We start from the raw sequence: 17,434 nt of genomic DNA on the forward strand, positions 1-17,434 counted from the left end.
TTAACGTCTTCCCTACGCAACCCACACCTGCTAAACCCCGCTGCTCAGAGGACTCTAATAGAATTCAGCTATCACACTATCCTGATGGGATGAGGTATGCAGGGAGGGCTACTCCTACAGTCACAGCTCCTTTCAGACCAAGGCATTTTACATAGCTGCCTTCCCCATGCCTGACTCAAAGTCTTGAAGGGCAGAGCACAGACCCCCGCATGTCAAAACACACCTCAACAGCATGGCAGCTGAGCAGGCACTCACTTCTCTGAAGGGAGAAACCACTGCAGGGAAAGGATGGAGACAGTCACCCAATGTAGACACCAGCAGCATCCCTACCTCCACATTCACCTTTGTGCACAGGTATTGCCTACAAGCAGGGCTGGGAGCACCACCCGTTGCTGAAATCACTCAATACTAAGTTGAATCTAAGAATCAGTTTTCTGTTGCTCACACCTTTATTGTATGGAAGCCTTTGGGAGTATTCCGTTCCTGTTAGTGTCTGCCTAGCTCTGCTTTTCAGGAAAAATGGTTCAGGAATGTCCAGAAGTGACAGCTGGGGTAACTAAGTTGAAGAAAGGATTGTGGGGTGGAAATGGTTTAATTAATATTCACTTGGCACCTTTTGAGTGCTTGACTTTACAAACTTACCAATGTACCCTGAAGGTATTTTACCCATATGCAATGCACACAAACACACACCTGGTAAAACTGCTGTTCTGCACTCATCCACTGGTAGGGAAATGGAAAGCGCTGTATACCAACACACACAACACATCTCCCTTCCACTTCCGACACACTGGCCATACAGTATCCTGTGCAGAACCTTGTGTAGCCAGACCAATTAAACAAACTGTTCGAAGGTCCCTAGACAAGAGAGATGTGTCTGCTCAGCCCGGTAAGAAAGATCAACTATGCCTGAAAGCAGCACCAAGTGTGTCAGCACTGCTCAGCCCACAGGCTTTTACGTACACAGGCATTCAGACAGGTGCTACTGTATGGTTATACTCACACTGCACGTTGAGCTGCACCAGGGCTTCCCGGGGTCGGATGTTAAAGCCATTGTACCTGGCTGTCTGACACTTATAAGTCCCACTCATTTCTCGGCTCACACTCTCCAGGCGCAGCTTCCCATCGTACGTCTCCATCGTCATTGCCCCTGAAGGCATGGGGGTTTCCTTATCTACCCGGGACCAGATGATGGGTGGCTTGGGCTTCCCTCGAACCTCGCACTGCAGCTCAGCCCTGGAGCCCTCCCGGACGGTGATGGTGGACTGACCCTTAGGGACGCTGATGGTTGGCGGCACTAAAAGGAAGACAAGAAGGGAATAATTTTACATGAGTTTCCAGGGAGCAAGGAACATTCTTGAGATGCCTGTGTTTGACTCACACCAACAGCTCTGAACTCCAAAAGTTTCCGCTTGACATGGTACAACCTCTATAGGAACATAGTGTCCATGGAGTCATCCTACAGGGTCTGGAGCTGCAGGGTACCAAGGAAAATACCAGCTTCTCCAAAAATGTATCCCAATACCAACGGCAAGTGCCAGCTCCTATCCCTCTGTTTGCAAAATGTCCAGCAGCAGGGCTAGCACCAAGGAATCCAAAGGCAAAAGCCTCTTCTATCCATTTCTCAATTTTTGGCCATCAGTGAATTTCTCAATGGAATTGCAATCTTTTGACCAAGAAATTAAATTAATACCTGCCAAGGTATCTAGTTCCTTTACCCAGGTCAGATCAAACCCAAAACTTACAGGATTAGTGCTTGTTGATCATATCTCCAGCCTTACCGGACATCCAGGATCCCTGTTTGCTCCTGAATTACAGCAAGGAGCCAGCTCGGTTAAGTGTCTCTGCTTATTTTATGTCGAGGTTCAGAGCACACTGGTTATCTCTGGCTCACGTGAGTGAGAGTGGGTCCCAGCAAAGATCACTTCTGGCATCTCTCCCAGGCTGGGAAGAGCTCAACCAGCAGAACTGCTGCAGAGCCAGGGCTAGAGCTGGAGGCACAGTAACACTCAAGAAACATCCAGCTATCAACTGACAACAAAGCTTTTCTGGTAAACAAAGCTCAAAAGAAACCCAATGACTCCAGCTAAAAGGTGCTGCTGGGGAGAGGTTTGCTGTTCACATGCCCACTCCACCAAGAACCCAGGAAAAGAATGTTTGTACTAAACCCCATGTAATATTGCCATTTTATTTGTATTAGGCTTCAGAGTTAACAGTTCAACTGGGGTAAATATGGCCACGATCAATTTCTGAAAGCTACTTTTTGAGCCCTTTCTGCTGACAGCAGCAACACTTGGATTGACACTTCCATAACTGCAAATGCCATGTATTTCGTTTCCATTTAAATCAAAGTTTAGAACTACAGAGGCTGTAACAAGTCGGTCTGACCGATGTTAGCTCAATTCCACTCCAGCAAAGGAGAGTGTGCTACAGTAATTGTACACATTACATCCCACAGCTGCTTTATGAGCAGATTTAGGATGGCTCCAACCCAGTCTCCCTACGCAAGAGGGAAGCCACATTTTCAATTCACAGGTCTCCTGTGGGCTGAGGAACCTCATCACACCCTATCCTGCATAGCGCAAAGGGACGACAGCGCTCTCAGTGCCCAACACTGCCAGCAGCTGCTCACCTGGTGAGAGGCAATTTTCTCCACGGGGAAAAGCTGTAAATTGCATTTGAAGATTTTTTTTTTAATTAAAGCTATCTCCTCAGAGCTGCTCAGTGGAGACAGCCACCTTGGCAAGCTCAGGCTTTGCCCAGTGGGGAAACTTGGAGCCCCTGCTGCCACCCTCCTGCTCCAACCCTGTGGCTAGGGGAAAACCCACTGGGTTTTTATGTAGGAACCACATGTTGGAGGTGGCTGTTCATGGGGATCTCTTGGCTGCTGCATGGAGGTCCACTCTGGCAGGGATGGTGGTTTTCACTCCCTGGGTCTCAAAGTGGTTCTACTGAACCAGGCTGCCAAACAGAGGCTCCAAAACACCCAGACTGCCCTCCCCCATCAGCAGCATCCACACGAGCACAGGGATCTCAGCCTACACCAGACAGGCAACCTGCCACTGCAGACACCTCTTTTAAGGCAGCAACCAGCCAGTGCTTGGGCCAACATCTGCACCAACAGACACTACCCAGCCTTTTGGTGGGATCACCCAGGGTCTGCCAACCCTCTGCAGCCTCCTACCCTTGCAGGCTTAAACACAACTGCACTCTGCCATCTAGTGATCTTGGGCAAAAAAGATTGATCACAAGGTCGGGAGAGCCAGCTTTGCACCATGACTGAAGGGATCCCAGGGGAACTGCGGGTTCTAGGAACTGGAGGTTCTCCTGGTTTTGTTCCCTGCTGGTACAACAGGGTTGGTGTCTGCTGGCATAGAGAGGGCCCTATCTTCCACGAAGGGAAGCACCAGCCCTGGGTGTTCAGTGGGTCCGTAGCATAGTCAGGGCTTGCTTTCTCAGATGCTAATGAACACTAGGTGAAGTCCCAGCTGGCCCCAGCATTTTTGGGAGACAGGGGCTTCCCAAAGCATCAAAAGCAGTTGCAGCACTTTCTGTGGGGGTGAGGGGGCAGAAGTGAGCAATGTCCAAAATCAAGACTGGGACCAGCCAGGCCAAGGATCCAGCACAACCAGGGATGGAGAAGAAACTTTCACTGAAGTTTCAGGACAAAATATGTGGGCAGCTGGCTCCCCTCAGGAGTCCTCACCAGATTATTGGTGCAATACTGCTTTGTGCTGTACCCTCTAGGTCTTGAGAAGGCAGCAAGATGACATGGATGTAATGGAGAGCAGAGCTGGACCTGCTACTTTCCCAGAAACAAAAAGGCAGCCCTGAGACCCTGTATTTCAATCCCTGAGGTGACCAACCAACACACTCACAGATTAGTCCTGTCCTCACCAAGCCATGGGGTGAAGCTTTGACCCTGATTTTAAACAGGGAGGGAGAGAGTATCTGTAACACTTGGACTCCTACAGAGTGCCCAAGACAGATTGCAATTGCAATCCAGTAAACACTAAAGCTCTTCATAGAATTTGTTATGACAGATGATACCAATCTCCTGTCCACAGCTCTGAAAAAAGGGACATTCCTCATAAGCAATGCCAAAGAGAGGAAAGAGCAGCTTTCTTTCTCTTTTACTTCCTTCTAAGCAAAGGGACATTTGAAATTTGGTGAAACACCACCCGCTCTTTCTTCCATCACAATTTGGAGGCTTCTTTGAACAACCACACTGTAAACCTGTCTTGAAGCTTTGGCTGGACTTTTCATAAGGAGAAAACATAAAGAAATATCTACTTGGTGCATAACACATCTGGCAGAGGAGCCGTAACTGTCACCCATCTCCAGACTTAGTTAAATGCTTGCCTGAGGATGAGAGATTTGGATTCAAGACACTAATGTGAGGTCCTTCAAAAAAGCCAGAGGCACTGGGGTCAGGGGCAGTTCGTAATGCTAACCACTCCTCTGAGTTCCCCCACTGGCACAGAGAGGCTCACCTGTCTCTGAGGAGATGTTCACCTCCACACTGAGGTCAGGAATAGGTGCTCCCTGGAAGGTAGCCACGCACATGTAGGTGCCATAGTCACTGAATCTCAGGTCAATAATCTCCAAGCTGCAGGTCACAGGTGGGAGCTCGGGGTCATTCCGGGTGATGAGTAACCGGTCTGAGAACCTGGCTGGTTTCCCATTCTTGTACCAAGAATAGACAACCTTCTCCTGGGGGACAGCATCTACATGGCATGAGAGCTTTAAGTCCTGCCCTAACTGGATGGTCTCACTCTCTTTGATCACATCAGGGGTGATTTGAAACGTGGCATTCTTCATGGCTGGGATGAACACAAGCACAAAAAAGGTTAGGGACAGCAAAATATCTTGCATGGGACAGGACACCGCGTTTTTGCTCTTCAAGAAGGCAACACCTCCATGCAAAATCTGTCTGAAGACCTCTCCCAGTTACATTCCTACAGAATATCCCCAAGGCCTCCCATCTGGCAGTCTAGGACCATTCTCCAGTCCAGGATAGTGCTAGAGCCCAGGATGAGGCTGCAAGCAGTGCTAGAACAGCTGTTGGTCTGGGAGCAGAGAAGCTTGCTCAGGCATTTCTCGAGAATACTAATTGCTGCTAAGTTCCACATTAACCCTCAGCTGTACAAGAACAGCCAGGAAAAATGCAAATCTAGCCCCTCCACCCTGAAAACCCCATGCTCTGAGAAAAAGAGCCACTTACACCGCACCAGCAGATTCACTGTCTTCTTTGCTGGGTTCCCCACGTTGTTGATGGCTGTGCAATTGTAGTAGCCTGAGTCCTCCACACGGATCCTCCAGATGGTGAGGTTGCCTCCTTGCAGAAGGCTATTGGGAGGCATTGGGCCAGGAGAGTGAGACCAAACCACCTCTGGCTGTGGGTCACCACCCGTCAGAGAGCACTGCATAGTGATGTTGTCACCAGGGTTGACCACCAGCGTCTCATTGACAGACAGCTTCAGAGTAGGTGGAGCTGGAAAAGTACAAAAAGGTACACTTCTGAGTGTAAAAAAGGCCCATCCAATTGCCTGTGCACAACTTCATACTTTCTAGGGTTTGTTCATTTGAAAATGGCTGGTTTGAGTAGGGAGAGCTGGAGGGATCCATGCATTCATTGCAAATACAAGGTGTTTGGGAACCTAAAGCACGATCATTACCATGTCTTTGAGTCAGAGTACTCTGTTATGGTTAGGAAACAGTGTAGGCAGGACCTGACACCGCCCCAGAATGGAGGTGATACCTAAACCACTCCACTACTAGTGCTTAGAATTGGGGCACAATCTAGGCTTTTGCAGTACTCAGTGCAGGTTTTCTATGGCTTAGGACTCAGGTCAGAAGAAAAGCCTGATAGAGCCCCTTTGCACAGGTAAGAGTGGCAACCAGACAAAATTTGGCAGTGGAAAACCTAAGGCTAGAGGCTTCCTGACTCCTGATGGAAACAACTGCAGCAAGGCAGAGGGGCAATGGAAAGCCACCATACCTCTGCATTATTCACCCCCACTGCACCCAGCCCTCTCCTCTGCAGACACCACTGTGCCTTCTGTTCTGCCTGTATTTAACTCCCCTGACTCTAGGCAGGCCTGCAGAAGCAGCACTGGCGAAAAGGCTCAACTGGTAGTTCCTACTAGAGTACCTGTCTCTCCCTTGCTGCAACACTACTGTATGAATCACAGTTAGTCTGCCTGTGCCTTGGACAGAAACAGCACAATGGACTGAGCTCTGAGAAGAAACAAAAAAAGCAACAAAGAAAAGGGGACAGGAGAACAAGAGATTCATTGTCACAAGGCATGGGAAGCTGCAGCCATAGGTTGGGCTTTGCCTCTCAGGACCCAATCCAAAGCCTACCAGGAATTTCACTGGGATGTCAGTGTTTGCTGGACAGTTCTCACAATCCCATCGGAAGGTCAGGCAGAGCACCAGGTACATGCCCAGTCACAGCCTGCTCCTTCTGCCTGACCACCAGAGCTCAGCCCAGATAGAGAGCTGAAGGAGAAAGGTCTGTCTCAGAGCAGTCTACTTAAACCCAACAGATGTTTGTGTTCATGAACAGTTGTGATTAAACCACTCCTCCCACACAGAGTCGCTATCCCAAGAAGGAGTTTTAGGGAAGGTCTACCATTAAAAAAGGATCTCAGCCATCCCATGCTATGCTTCTCCACCTCTCATACCCAATTAGATATCTTCAAGGAGCAAAGCCTTTGCCAGGCACCTGGCCCTTGCAGCTGGAAGCCTGACAGGACCTGTCTGCACCAGGACCTGTCTGCACCATAACAGACCATGAACTGCATCTACTCTTAACCTCCTTCACCTCCACAAGTGTCAAATACACTTTTCTATAGACCTAGGGACCACAGACCAGGTCACAGGGATTATCTTTCATGCACAACTGAACTGAGACTAGTCTAGAAAATGTCTAGACAACCTCTCCTTTGAATATCCTAGTACTCGGTTTTGGTTTATTTTATTTCTGCATCCTTCTCACTACACCTCCCTCCAGGAACTGATCCAAAAAAACTTCCCATGAAAAGCCTTTTAAAGCCCTTGTCAGCACCATCACTGGTTCCATCCAGACAGAACTGAGAAAGTAGCAGTCCCCAGCACAAAGGCAGGGAGTATGTTTTAAGTAACAGCCATAATAATGCAAAATAAGACATTGTTCCATATTCATGAAGCCTGATTTAATGGCATCATTATTTCTGCCTCTTCTCTCCCTGGACCCTGCGTTAATGAGCTGTGCTGGATTTGCGTTGGATCTCTGAATTACAGCCCATACAAACAAGGCGAGGAGCACCGCTCTCTCCTCAGAACCGGCACCATAATTTAGCAGTGCAACCACTGCCATGCTGGGATATTGCTTTGGTGCACTGAATCAAATGTCCTCTCCCCGGCCACAGCGCATGCTGTTTGTGCCAGAGGTGGCCAGCTGTGCCTAAGGAAGAAGGTGGCTCCTCTGCCACCTGCAGTGGACATTTTGAGGCCAGTGTCTTTGAATTTCAGGAGGCCACAGCCTGCACCCAAAGCCTTTGACAGGTCTCTTTGCTGGAGTCTTGGAAACAGTGTGCAAGGGTTAATACATGCTAATTGGCAAAGAGAGGATTTGTACATCTATCTTCTCCAAGCTCCAGGCAGTTTCGTGAGATGCTATGAAGCCCAGGAATGCAATGGCCCAACTCACAGTGGTCAGGCAGGATGCATTCCTGTCACCAAGAGGCTGTCAGCTGTGTGTAGCTGACACCAAATAGCCATTCTTTCCCTCTGACACCGGGCAGTCTCACAGGGCACAACCAAACTGACAGATGCAGCATCCTGCCTGGGAATCTCCATCCATCCCCATCAGAACAAGAGAAAGGCTGAGGCCAGCCTATGTCCAGAGTTGGGGAGCACAAACCAGAGGTCCTGCATGCTCTGGTTAAGATTTAGGGCTCTTGCTGTGTTTGATGTGCACATATCTGATCGACATTCATCTTGCCTAGCTCTGGGCAAGGCAACATGGAAAAAAAAGTGACATGCTGGTGTAAGCAGTGCCTCCGGGCAGGTTGTATGTGCATGCAAAAGGTAGGCAGGGAAACTGCAAAGCTGCCACCCGCACAGCCCCAAGCAGCAAGCTCCCATGTGGTGCCCAAAATGGAGCCCTAGCTGTGGCAGCCTGCGTGGGCTCCCACTCCCACCCTGCCAGCAGACAGAGGTTAACAGTCTGCAGACATTGTTATGCAGGAGATGAATCTCATTTATTTGTAACCTGTGGCAATTCCTTTTGTTCTTGGCTCAGAAAACCTGCTGGTGGAGTCTGCTGAGCAGCAAGGGGACCATTAAAAACAAAGAGTCGCTTTCAATTCCCTTTGAAGTCCAATTTGCTGCAGTAAAGCTTCAGGTGAATTAACCAGCTGGGCTGCTTAATTTTGCAGAAATTGAGGAAGGGGAAAACATCAGCCTGACTGTGCTGGAGCAGGTGATGACAGCCCAGTGCTGAGCTGGTCCTGTGGCTCTGCAGACCCAACCTGCTGCTCTAGAGCCAACACGACATCCTCAGGACAGAGAAGGAGCAGATAAAACCACCTTCCCATTAAGGCTGCAGACCAAGAACCCATTCCCTGCCCATTCCCTGCTCTGCTGACACAAGAGCTTGGGAAAAGCACATCCCTTGTGGGAAACTACAATCTGCCCAAAGGCCATTGCCAGAGTTGACAAAGCAAGCCAGCTGAGGAACAGCAAACGAACTTGGAAGAGAAGATTCCCTTGGCCTAACATGACCTGACCCTCAAGGTCTGTAGTACTTGGGTCTATAAATATTTAATAGATTGATTTCCATGCACCTCTGTGCTCTTTGGGCCCTCTTCGGTTGCAAAGGTGAAGGCATCCTGAGCAAAGCTGCTCAGAATTCGGGGCACAGCCAAGGCTACAGAGACTGCTAAAGCACAAGTGCAAGAGGGAAAGAAAAGAACTATGCAAAAAAGGAGAGAATTAAAGATTTTTCTTTAATATTTTCTCATCTACGCACAATACTACCTACAGGGCAAGTAAGCCAGATAATATTTCATGTTAAATATACTTCTGTTATTGAACACAAACCTTGCTCACACCGCAATGCCAGCTTCATTTTCACCGCCAGCTTATAATACAATTTGTGAGGAACACATTTGCCATGGCCCCTTTGAGCTTGTAGTGTCAGGTTCCACTGTAACTATGTATAAATACGCATATGTAACTAAACAACAAGAAAAAAGAACTAGATTTATGTGCTATGTGGCCCAAGTTCAGAGCTTCGGTAAGAACTTAAGAAATTGGTGTAAGTTCAGCTATATCGCTGTCTCCTCATCTGGCTACAATCTGAAAACACATTTTCCCCGTACACTAAGGGGCTGAACAGAAATGAAGAGTAGTTTCCCTGTGCTTGTACTGGCAGGGGGGAGTGGACATGAAGAGAAATTTGATTTTCTAACTCTTCAAAGGTAAAGGCACAACAGGGAAGAAGAGCTATATGAGATCCCTTTCTTCATCATTAGCACAGGATAAGTTTTTAAAGGGAATATTCCAGCATCCGCTACAGTCTCATCCTGAGAGAAATTCAGGCAGTGGTGTGAGTTGTTCAGAGATCTTACTATATAAAGAATATTTTTTTCTGACATTAGCAATAGTTCACTTTTTCAAGCTCATAATTTTTCTTCATTCTACATAAAATAATGCAACTATTGTTCAGCACCTTGGGGCCAAGTCAGATGAATAAATGTAATTCACAGTATCAACAATATCCTGTCAACAGTTGGCAACATCAAAAAAGTTCTGTTTCCACTGCACAAAGATGACACAAGGGATGCAAACTGCTTTGTGTTTCCTTCTGATCATGGAACACCCCAGGGCTGGAAGTGATTTCCAAACATTTACTTATTGTTTGCGAATATTCAACATGTGGGCGCTTTGTGGGTATGGGGTTTTGTGGGTGTGCTTTTGTTGTGGTTTGTTTTCAACGGACAGGTTGCAATCAGGCCTTGCAAGTATTTGGTACGCTATACTTGGTTATCAGTCAGTTATTACAGGTCAAGCAAGAGGCACGAAACTAATTCTGTTTGCAACTGGAGGCACACTCAAGCACTGCCAATATGAGTATCAGTGTAAAATTTATTTATTGGGAAGGCACCGGAGGTATTTGCTTTCCACAGACATCGGCACCAATGGAGCCTGTTAGCTGGGAGATGCTGAGAGCACAGACTGGCAAACCAGGCCAGAGTCACACATGAATGAATTATTTGTAAGAACTCCTGCAGCATTTGCCCCACTCTGGACTGAATCAAATCTATTTTTAAAGTCACTTAGAATTATAAATAAATAAACCAGAGTCTGGATTAAAAACTACATAGTGGCTCAACACCTACACGTAGTCTGCTTTAATGATCTCACGGCAGGCCTGGCCAAGGCACTGGGTGTACGCATAGCTACAAGAAATTAGAACATCCCTGGCCACAAGACTTCTGCATGAAGGATTTGTAATCCTAGCAGCCATGTACATGAATGTGAGGTTCTGCAGGCCCTGGGCAGGGTGCTGTGTTACCCTCCTGGAGAGGTAATGGCTCCTGAGCAGGTGGGGGGTCAGAGGGATGTGGGGACCTCTGCGTCCCCTCTTACCTGTGGTGTTTGTGAGCTGGAAGGTGATGGATTTGTCAGGGATGCTGCAGACATTGCGGACCGACACCTGGCATGTGTAGCTGGCATAATCCTGGGGCCGCAGGTTCTTCAGCTTCAGGACTTTGGTTTCGCCCTGGGAGGTGGGGAAAAAAGAGGAGGAGAAAAGGCAGAGGTGTACAAAGCACAGCTCATCATTGCAAGTCCACAACCTGTCCCAAAGTTCCAGCAGCTCCCATCAAAACCCCAGGGAACTGTGCAGACTTCAAGCTCCCCTAGCTATACAGAAAGGAGACACCAAATATTTGCAATAGTAACTCCACCTCCAAGATTTCTCAAAACTGCCAGCAACCAACTGACATTTAACCTGAAAGCACTGCTGAACAGGTCTAGGCATAATTTCTTGCCAACTGCCATCAGAATCATCTTGCAGAATTTGAAAAACCTTCAACATCCCAGAACAGACCTTGAGATCTCACACTGAGATGTCAATAGGAACCCAAGGGATGTTATTGGGGTCTCAACATTGCAAACCCAAAGTAAATCAGAGTGGATTCAGGCATTAATGTTGGCATAAATATGACAAGTTCAACAGTTACACTGTGAAAAATTGCACTACAAGGGGAAAAAGATAAATCAGAGAACTACTCAAAGAACTCCCCAAAACTTTCTGATCTCTCTTCTCCAGATTCTAATCTCATTTATGCTGGTGTAAATCCAGAGTGACTACACGGATTATGGCAGCCTTTTCTCATACTAAAATAAAAAACAAACAAAATTACTATCGGGCACTCCATTAGTTACTGGCTTGTTACAGAAACAGAATTAAGTTGTTAAATTAACAATAGATGTGTTCTGTAGATTTTTATTTATGGAATGTGGAAAGCCCTAAAATGCATCCTGTGGTCTGCACACCCTGCAACTTGTATGTCTGCCCATGACAGCTTGTCGCTGTTGTTCTCCTTGTGTTTGTCTACATCTCTTCCAGAGAAATCATTCCATAATTGCCTGCAAATGTGCGAAGGTGTCAGCACGACAAATCCTCTTGAGGACAACCTCAAGGGACTGGACAATGAGCTCAGGCATGCTAATACATAGAGAACAACAATGTGAACTGAGTAAGGGAGAAAGATAAATACCTAGGAGACCAATAACCCCATGAAAGTCCTGTCCCCTGAGATTTGTTGCTATGCCACACAAATGATGCCATTTACAATGTGTATATCAACTACTTACTTACAGGGTCCTGTTTATTGATTAGTAAATGTTGGGTAAATGTGTATAAACTTTCAGTGTAAATAAGTTTTAGAAAGATTAAACAGTAAAGTCTTCACCTCCTTTTTAATGTAAAAGCCTACCCAAACCTAACACTGATACCAGTTCATCTCTAAGACAATATTACAACCCCCTGCAAAGTGTGCTTTGTTAAACATAGTGCATTTGAACTCCAGCAACACCTTCCCCTCCCAGTAGGGTTGCAGAGGAGTTTCTATTAGCTTCAACTCTTACCAACCCAAACTTACAGATTTATGCTGCTGCTAAGGAGAGGACCATAGGGCATGCCTGTGTGAGCACAGCAGTCCTAACACTCTCTCTCAGAGCTGGGAACGACCCACCATGTTGCAATGGGTCCTGACAGGAGCTGCAGGATGCTGGGTCATTTACACATTAATGTTGCAACAAGGTGAATTTCTGCCAGATGCCTTATTTAGCAGAAGAAAATACCTCAAGTCTTAAGACATCCTCTCACTAAGCAATGTCTCCTGCTAATTACATTGAGTTAGTGAAAGCTGGAAGAGCCCACTGTGGCTTCCTCTAAGGCCAGGCATGTCCTAGTTGGATGCCACATTGCACTGGACTAGGCAAAGCTCTCTTTGGGGCCAAACAGCAGCACTGACCTACAGCGTTTCTGCAAATCTGCTGCTAATCTGCAGCTCTCTTCTCTCTCCTCATCCCTCTGAATGTTTCCATTTGGCTGCCCATTTCCATGACCTACAGAGATGGTGTGTTTCAATAAAAGATGAACGTAACTACGTTAACTGAAAAGTTGCCTGGGGCATCACCCAGAAATCAAACTCCACCAGAATGTGCACAAGGCCCGGCTTTGGGAGCGCAGGAAGGTGTGTGGGGTGAAATGGGTGCCCTGGGAAGCTGCCCTTTCAGCCCTCTCTTCCCACCCATCACTTGCCAAAAAGCCTTGCTGGAAGCACTAGGGCTGGTTAGCTTCTGAAGGACATTCAGAGCCAGAGCTCAGCTTAGGATAACATGCCCAGAGTGTGTTGGCTAAAGAAAAATTCCCTTTGGTCTCCTGCTGTAATTGCAAGCTAACTGCTGTGAAGAGAGTGGTGTTCAGAGGGGTAACATGGTTGTGCAAGGGCAAGTCCAGCACAGGCAAGCAGGAGAAATAGACAAGATGTGGACACCTTGACACAGGACAACAGTCCAGAAGTGCCCAAGTGGTTGGGCTTCCTGTTACTTGTGGCCATAAGGAAAAGCTCTTCATCATTTGCCTCATAGATCCCATGACAATGCCTGCCATTCGCTCACACTGCTGAACAGGAAGCACTTCCCCTGATGTATGGAGCTCGGGCACTCAATTAATTAAATAAAATTAGTAACGGGAGATAGAAGAGACCCGATCTTGGGATTGTTTCCTTGGGTTTTAGTCTCAGCCATCCAACAGCTATGTAACCTCATCAGGGGAGCTGTGGCCTGCTCTCAGGGACAGAACCAAAAAGGGGAAGTACTTCAAGGCTGTTACACTCCCTCCTGCCACTCTACTCCTCTTATACCCTTAGCGCTTACATAGAGAAGTAGGCTCTACCAGCCCTTTTGGAGACAGTGCTCCTTGCTGCAGCCCCCACTTCTGCCCAGCATCATAATCCACACAGGGAAGGAAACACTCTCTACTGCAGTGCCCTGCATCAGCAAGACACTTAACACAAGCTGGTGGAAGTTTGTTTTTTTTCACCTGTGTGTAGAGGGGTTCGTAGATGTCCACACCATTGTCCTGACTGTGGGAAAGCGTCTCAGCTCCCCGTTTCCAGATGAAACGAGCTGGTGGGTTGGAGTTGACAGTGCAGCGGAGGAAGACAGTCTTCTCCTGGTAGAAGCTGCCACGGACATCGCTGATGGTCTGGTGAACGGTGAGAACAGGTTCATCTAGATCTGGAAGGAAGGTAAGGAGGGCCGCAGCAGTTGTTAGTGAAGCTTGGTCTGCACAAACAGCCTGCAGAGCAGATGATGCTCCAGGTACCACAGAGGGGAGGGCAAGCTCCCACACATTTGGCTGATGGCAACTGCTGAATTAAAAGCTGATCTGAGGGCAGTTAACACAAACAATATCTAAAGGGAACAGACAGGAGAAGCCAAAATTCTCCTGCTCACCACACAACCTCCAGAGAATAGAAAGCACCCTCTGGTATGCAGATCCCCACGTAGTCCTCAAGCAAACTGCTTGCCTGCCACATGCTTCTCAGAGCAGTGAGCTGCCTCGCCTTCGCCAACGGCACCCCACACCCAAAGTCACCGCTGTCTACGTCAGTGGGAGGTCAGAAGGTTCTCAGGAAACTCTGCTCCATCATAATTTCTTCTGCTCTCACTTTACACTTCCCAAATTCCCCCTGAAATCATGAAGCTAAGCCCATGGCTATGAGATGCCCACACAAATGACATGACAAACCTTCAGTTTGAGGAGTGAAAGTAAAAATCGGTACAAGATCAAGGAGCTGAGATAGAGAGTTATCTCCTAGTCAGGAGCAAGTCTCGTGGGGAGCCATGGGAACATGAGATGCAAAACACTGTGATAAGTATGCACAATCTCTCTGTCTTCCTATTAAAATATCCTCTGTGTATTTTCTTCTTTTCAAGGTCTGTACTGACTGTTCTTCTTCAGCAACTTCTATTCACTGTATCCCTATCTATCACGCACCCCTAAACTAATCAGATTCTTTTGTTTTCTCCCTTTACAGAAAACAATCCTTCCAATTCCCTCACCATACCTGCATCGGACATATAGCCACCACAAATCAACGGTTATCAGTCCCTTAACTTGAAAGGACACAAACAATAGCTCTGTAGGGAGCATGCTTTCTCCATCCACTCAAAACATACTGCTCCCCAAGGATTGCCCTCCTGTTAAAAATAGATCATTTTCTTGGGTTTTTGCACCAGACATCAGTGTTTGAACATCAAAGAAGCATGGGGAAAACTTCAGATCTTTCTCCTCCCAGAACCACTTTGAGACTGATTGGGGTTAAATGTAAAGATCCCATTTAACAAGATGGGACCAACTGACCCCTAAAACTGAAATCTGTCCCTGTGCCCTTATATATGTCTTAAAAGGTATCTGCTGAGCTCAGGTGAAACAATTCTACACTTTCAGGAGCCTTATGACCCCATCTTCAACTGCAAGGAAACTGAGGCACTCGCACCCAGTATCCTCTAGTGCTGCCAGTGCTGTCTTCTGCACGTTAGCAGAGAGTAAGAGGACACATGCTCATCACTTGCTGCTCTCCTATGCAAACTAATTTTCTTGATACTTTATTTCAGAGATTTGTAAGTTTGGAGACCTGACTCCCAGAAAGGAAGAGGGAAGCAGGGCTGAGTTTCTTCTAACTTGTTATACAAATAGCATATGTTCTCTTCTGAATCACAGGCATCAACTTGTGGATTTGCATATTTTAATGAGCTCTATGCTTGGTAGATAGCAATTGTAATGGGACCTGCTTGACCACATCATAGTTCAGAGATATGAGTAGAGCCATTAGCAGAACAAGGACAAGGCACGAAAAAAACCCCAAAGCCCCTAAATGAAACAGAACCCAAGGCTGAAGAAAAACATGCACAGGTAGAAAAAACCCCACAGCTCCTCTCCATGCAGTACTGTCTCCATGTGCCCAGGGTGACTGAATTTTACACCAAATTCTTTTGGACCAGGACTGTGAGCACAGCCTTCCCTCTTTCCTCCTTCTTTGTCCTTAACCCTCCTTTATTTGTTCACACTTCACAAGAGTAACTCTATAGCTACCATCCTTCTGAGGCTCCATTTCTCATCAGGATGCATGGCAAAACACTTCCCTTATGATCAAAGAAGATACTCACCATTCAGGTCTCCCGGCTCCCAGCTACTCCCCACACAGAAAACACCATCTTTCTTTTGGTTGCTAAACCTTTCTTCCCTTGAATCTTTCAGCCTTCTTTCATAGCAGTCAGCTCCAAGTCTAGCCCTCCTGAGAAAAGCTAAAATAAGACCTACAACGATATGTATGTCCTTGATGTACAAGTAATACCACTGATGTCAGTGAGCTGCACAAATGATAAATTTGGCCCACGGCTGCTCATGGAGATGGTCACATGGGATGTTTCATGTGCAATATAAGCTTGTAAACATCCATTCTTTCTTTTTCTTTACTTTCTTTCTCTCCCACATGGAAATAATCCAAACAGCAGCTGCCTCTCTGCCAGTATCACACCAGTACTTTACAGCCTCATTAGATGCCCACTTGGGGCGAAGGAATAACTTGCTACACAGGTTAGTGTTTCCAGTTTAATACCCTCTTGGCACCAATGGTGCTCTCTGCACAACCTTTCTGTCTAATTCTAAAAGTATGAGTGAGGACTAGCACTAGCTGTCAAGGACACCAAGGTTCACATGAGGGTGATTACTTACCTCTAACTACAAATTGAGATGTGGGAAAAGAAGGGGTTTGTTTTCAAATTCTGGTTCACTCTGCTGAAGGTTGCCTGGATGAGCGTTCGACAAAAAGTGTGGCTTTTCCTATGTGTTCCCTTGCACATACTGCAAATGCTAGCAGAAAATAGCCTCTCCTCCCCAAAACTCAAAGTAAGCAGAACAGAGGTGCGTTACCAAGTCCATCTGCAGAGTAGATGTTAGTATGAGAAAGCCCTTGGCTATCCCATTAGCCCCATAGTTCTACAGGTCAGAGCTGCACAAGGGACCATGGGACACTACATCACTCTAGCTCCAGCCTGCACCCCAGAAGTAAAGGGAGCGCCCTCTGGGCATAAAGAGGTTCATGCCACAGTCATGTTCCCAGAGACACAGGCCCAGGCAAGGTCTCACAGTGAGGCTTGAGAAAAGCAAGTCCATATGCCTCCACCACATGTAGGAGAAGAAATAGGCAGAGACGCCAAGCAAGTCTAGGTGGGTATCAGAACTTCAAAGCTATGCAATGACAATGAAGAAATGCTCATCCTATCCAAAGAGGCTGCTGCTGAAGCAATTTATTTTCCCAGTCTGTAGGATGGTGTTCACACTATGCTACTCCAATAGAGGGTAGGGCAAGGAAAGAACTGAGGCGGGAGCTGCTCCAAGCCACAGAATACAGCTGCAGATCATGAACCTGCCAAAGCATAAGGATGTTCAAGTCTATGGCATACTTTGTGAGGGTCACATCATTGTAGGGCTGGGCAGTAAGAACAGGCAGCAGTTGCTGTAAGCAAAACTCTGCCCAAACTCCAGACAGGTACTGGGGTTTTGAAGCCTGAAGGTTGGTCCTCTGACAGATAATCATAGTGCGCCTCATCACAGAAGACTGTCTTGCTAGAAGGAGTGTGGGAAACAGGTGGTGATGGGTTCCGGGAGAGTTCCAGCTGCTTTATCACACTTCACATCTTTTTAGCATTAACCTCTTTCTGGTTAGGCCTTCTCAGAAGATATGAGTGAGGAGATGGATTTGGTGTTAATTGGGTTGGAGATAACTGGAATAGTTGATAGCCAAGGACAATAAACACAATGGTAATCTTCCCCAAGAGGGTAAATCTCTTTTAAAGT

General features: G+C 47.0%; 1 protein-coding gene across 1 annotated transcript in view; it reads right to left on the reverse strand.

Moving 5' to 3' along the window:
- The window catches only part of MDGA1 (MAM domain containing glycosylphosphatidylinositol anchor 1), a 147,540-nt gene that overhangs the window by 77,194 nt on the left and 52,912 nt on the right, over positions 1–17,434 (reverse strand). The window contains exons 4-8 of the mRNA XM_030499210.1: positions 13,610–13,806; positions 10,642–10,774; positions 5,225–5,494; positions 4,494–4,823; positions 1,004–1,297 (exon numbers count right to left, since the gene is read on the reverse strand). Coding sequence (XP_030355070.1) covers positions 1,004–1,297; positions 4,494–4,823; positions 5,225–5,494; positions 10,642–10,774; positions 13,610–13,806 — 1,224 coding nt within the window. The remainder of the gene's footprint in view (positions 1–1,003; positions 1,298–4,493; positions 4,824–5,224; positions 5,495–10,641; positions 10,775–13,609; positions 13,807–17,434) is intronic.

Source organism: Strigops habroptila, chromosome 10 (assembly GCF_004027225.2).
Source record: "Strigops habroptila isolate Jane chromosome 10, bStrHab1.2.pri, whole genome shotgun sequence".
NCBI lineage: Eukaryota > Metazoa > Chordata > Aves > Psittaciformes > Psittacidae > Strigops > Strigops habroptila.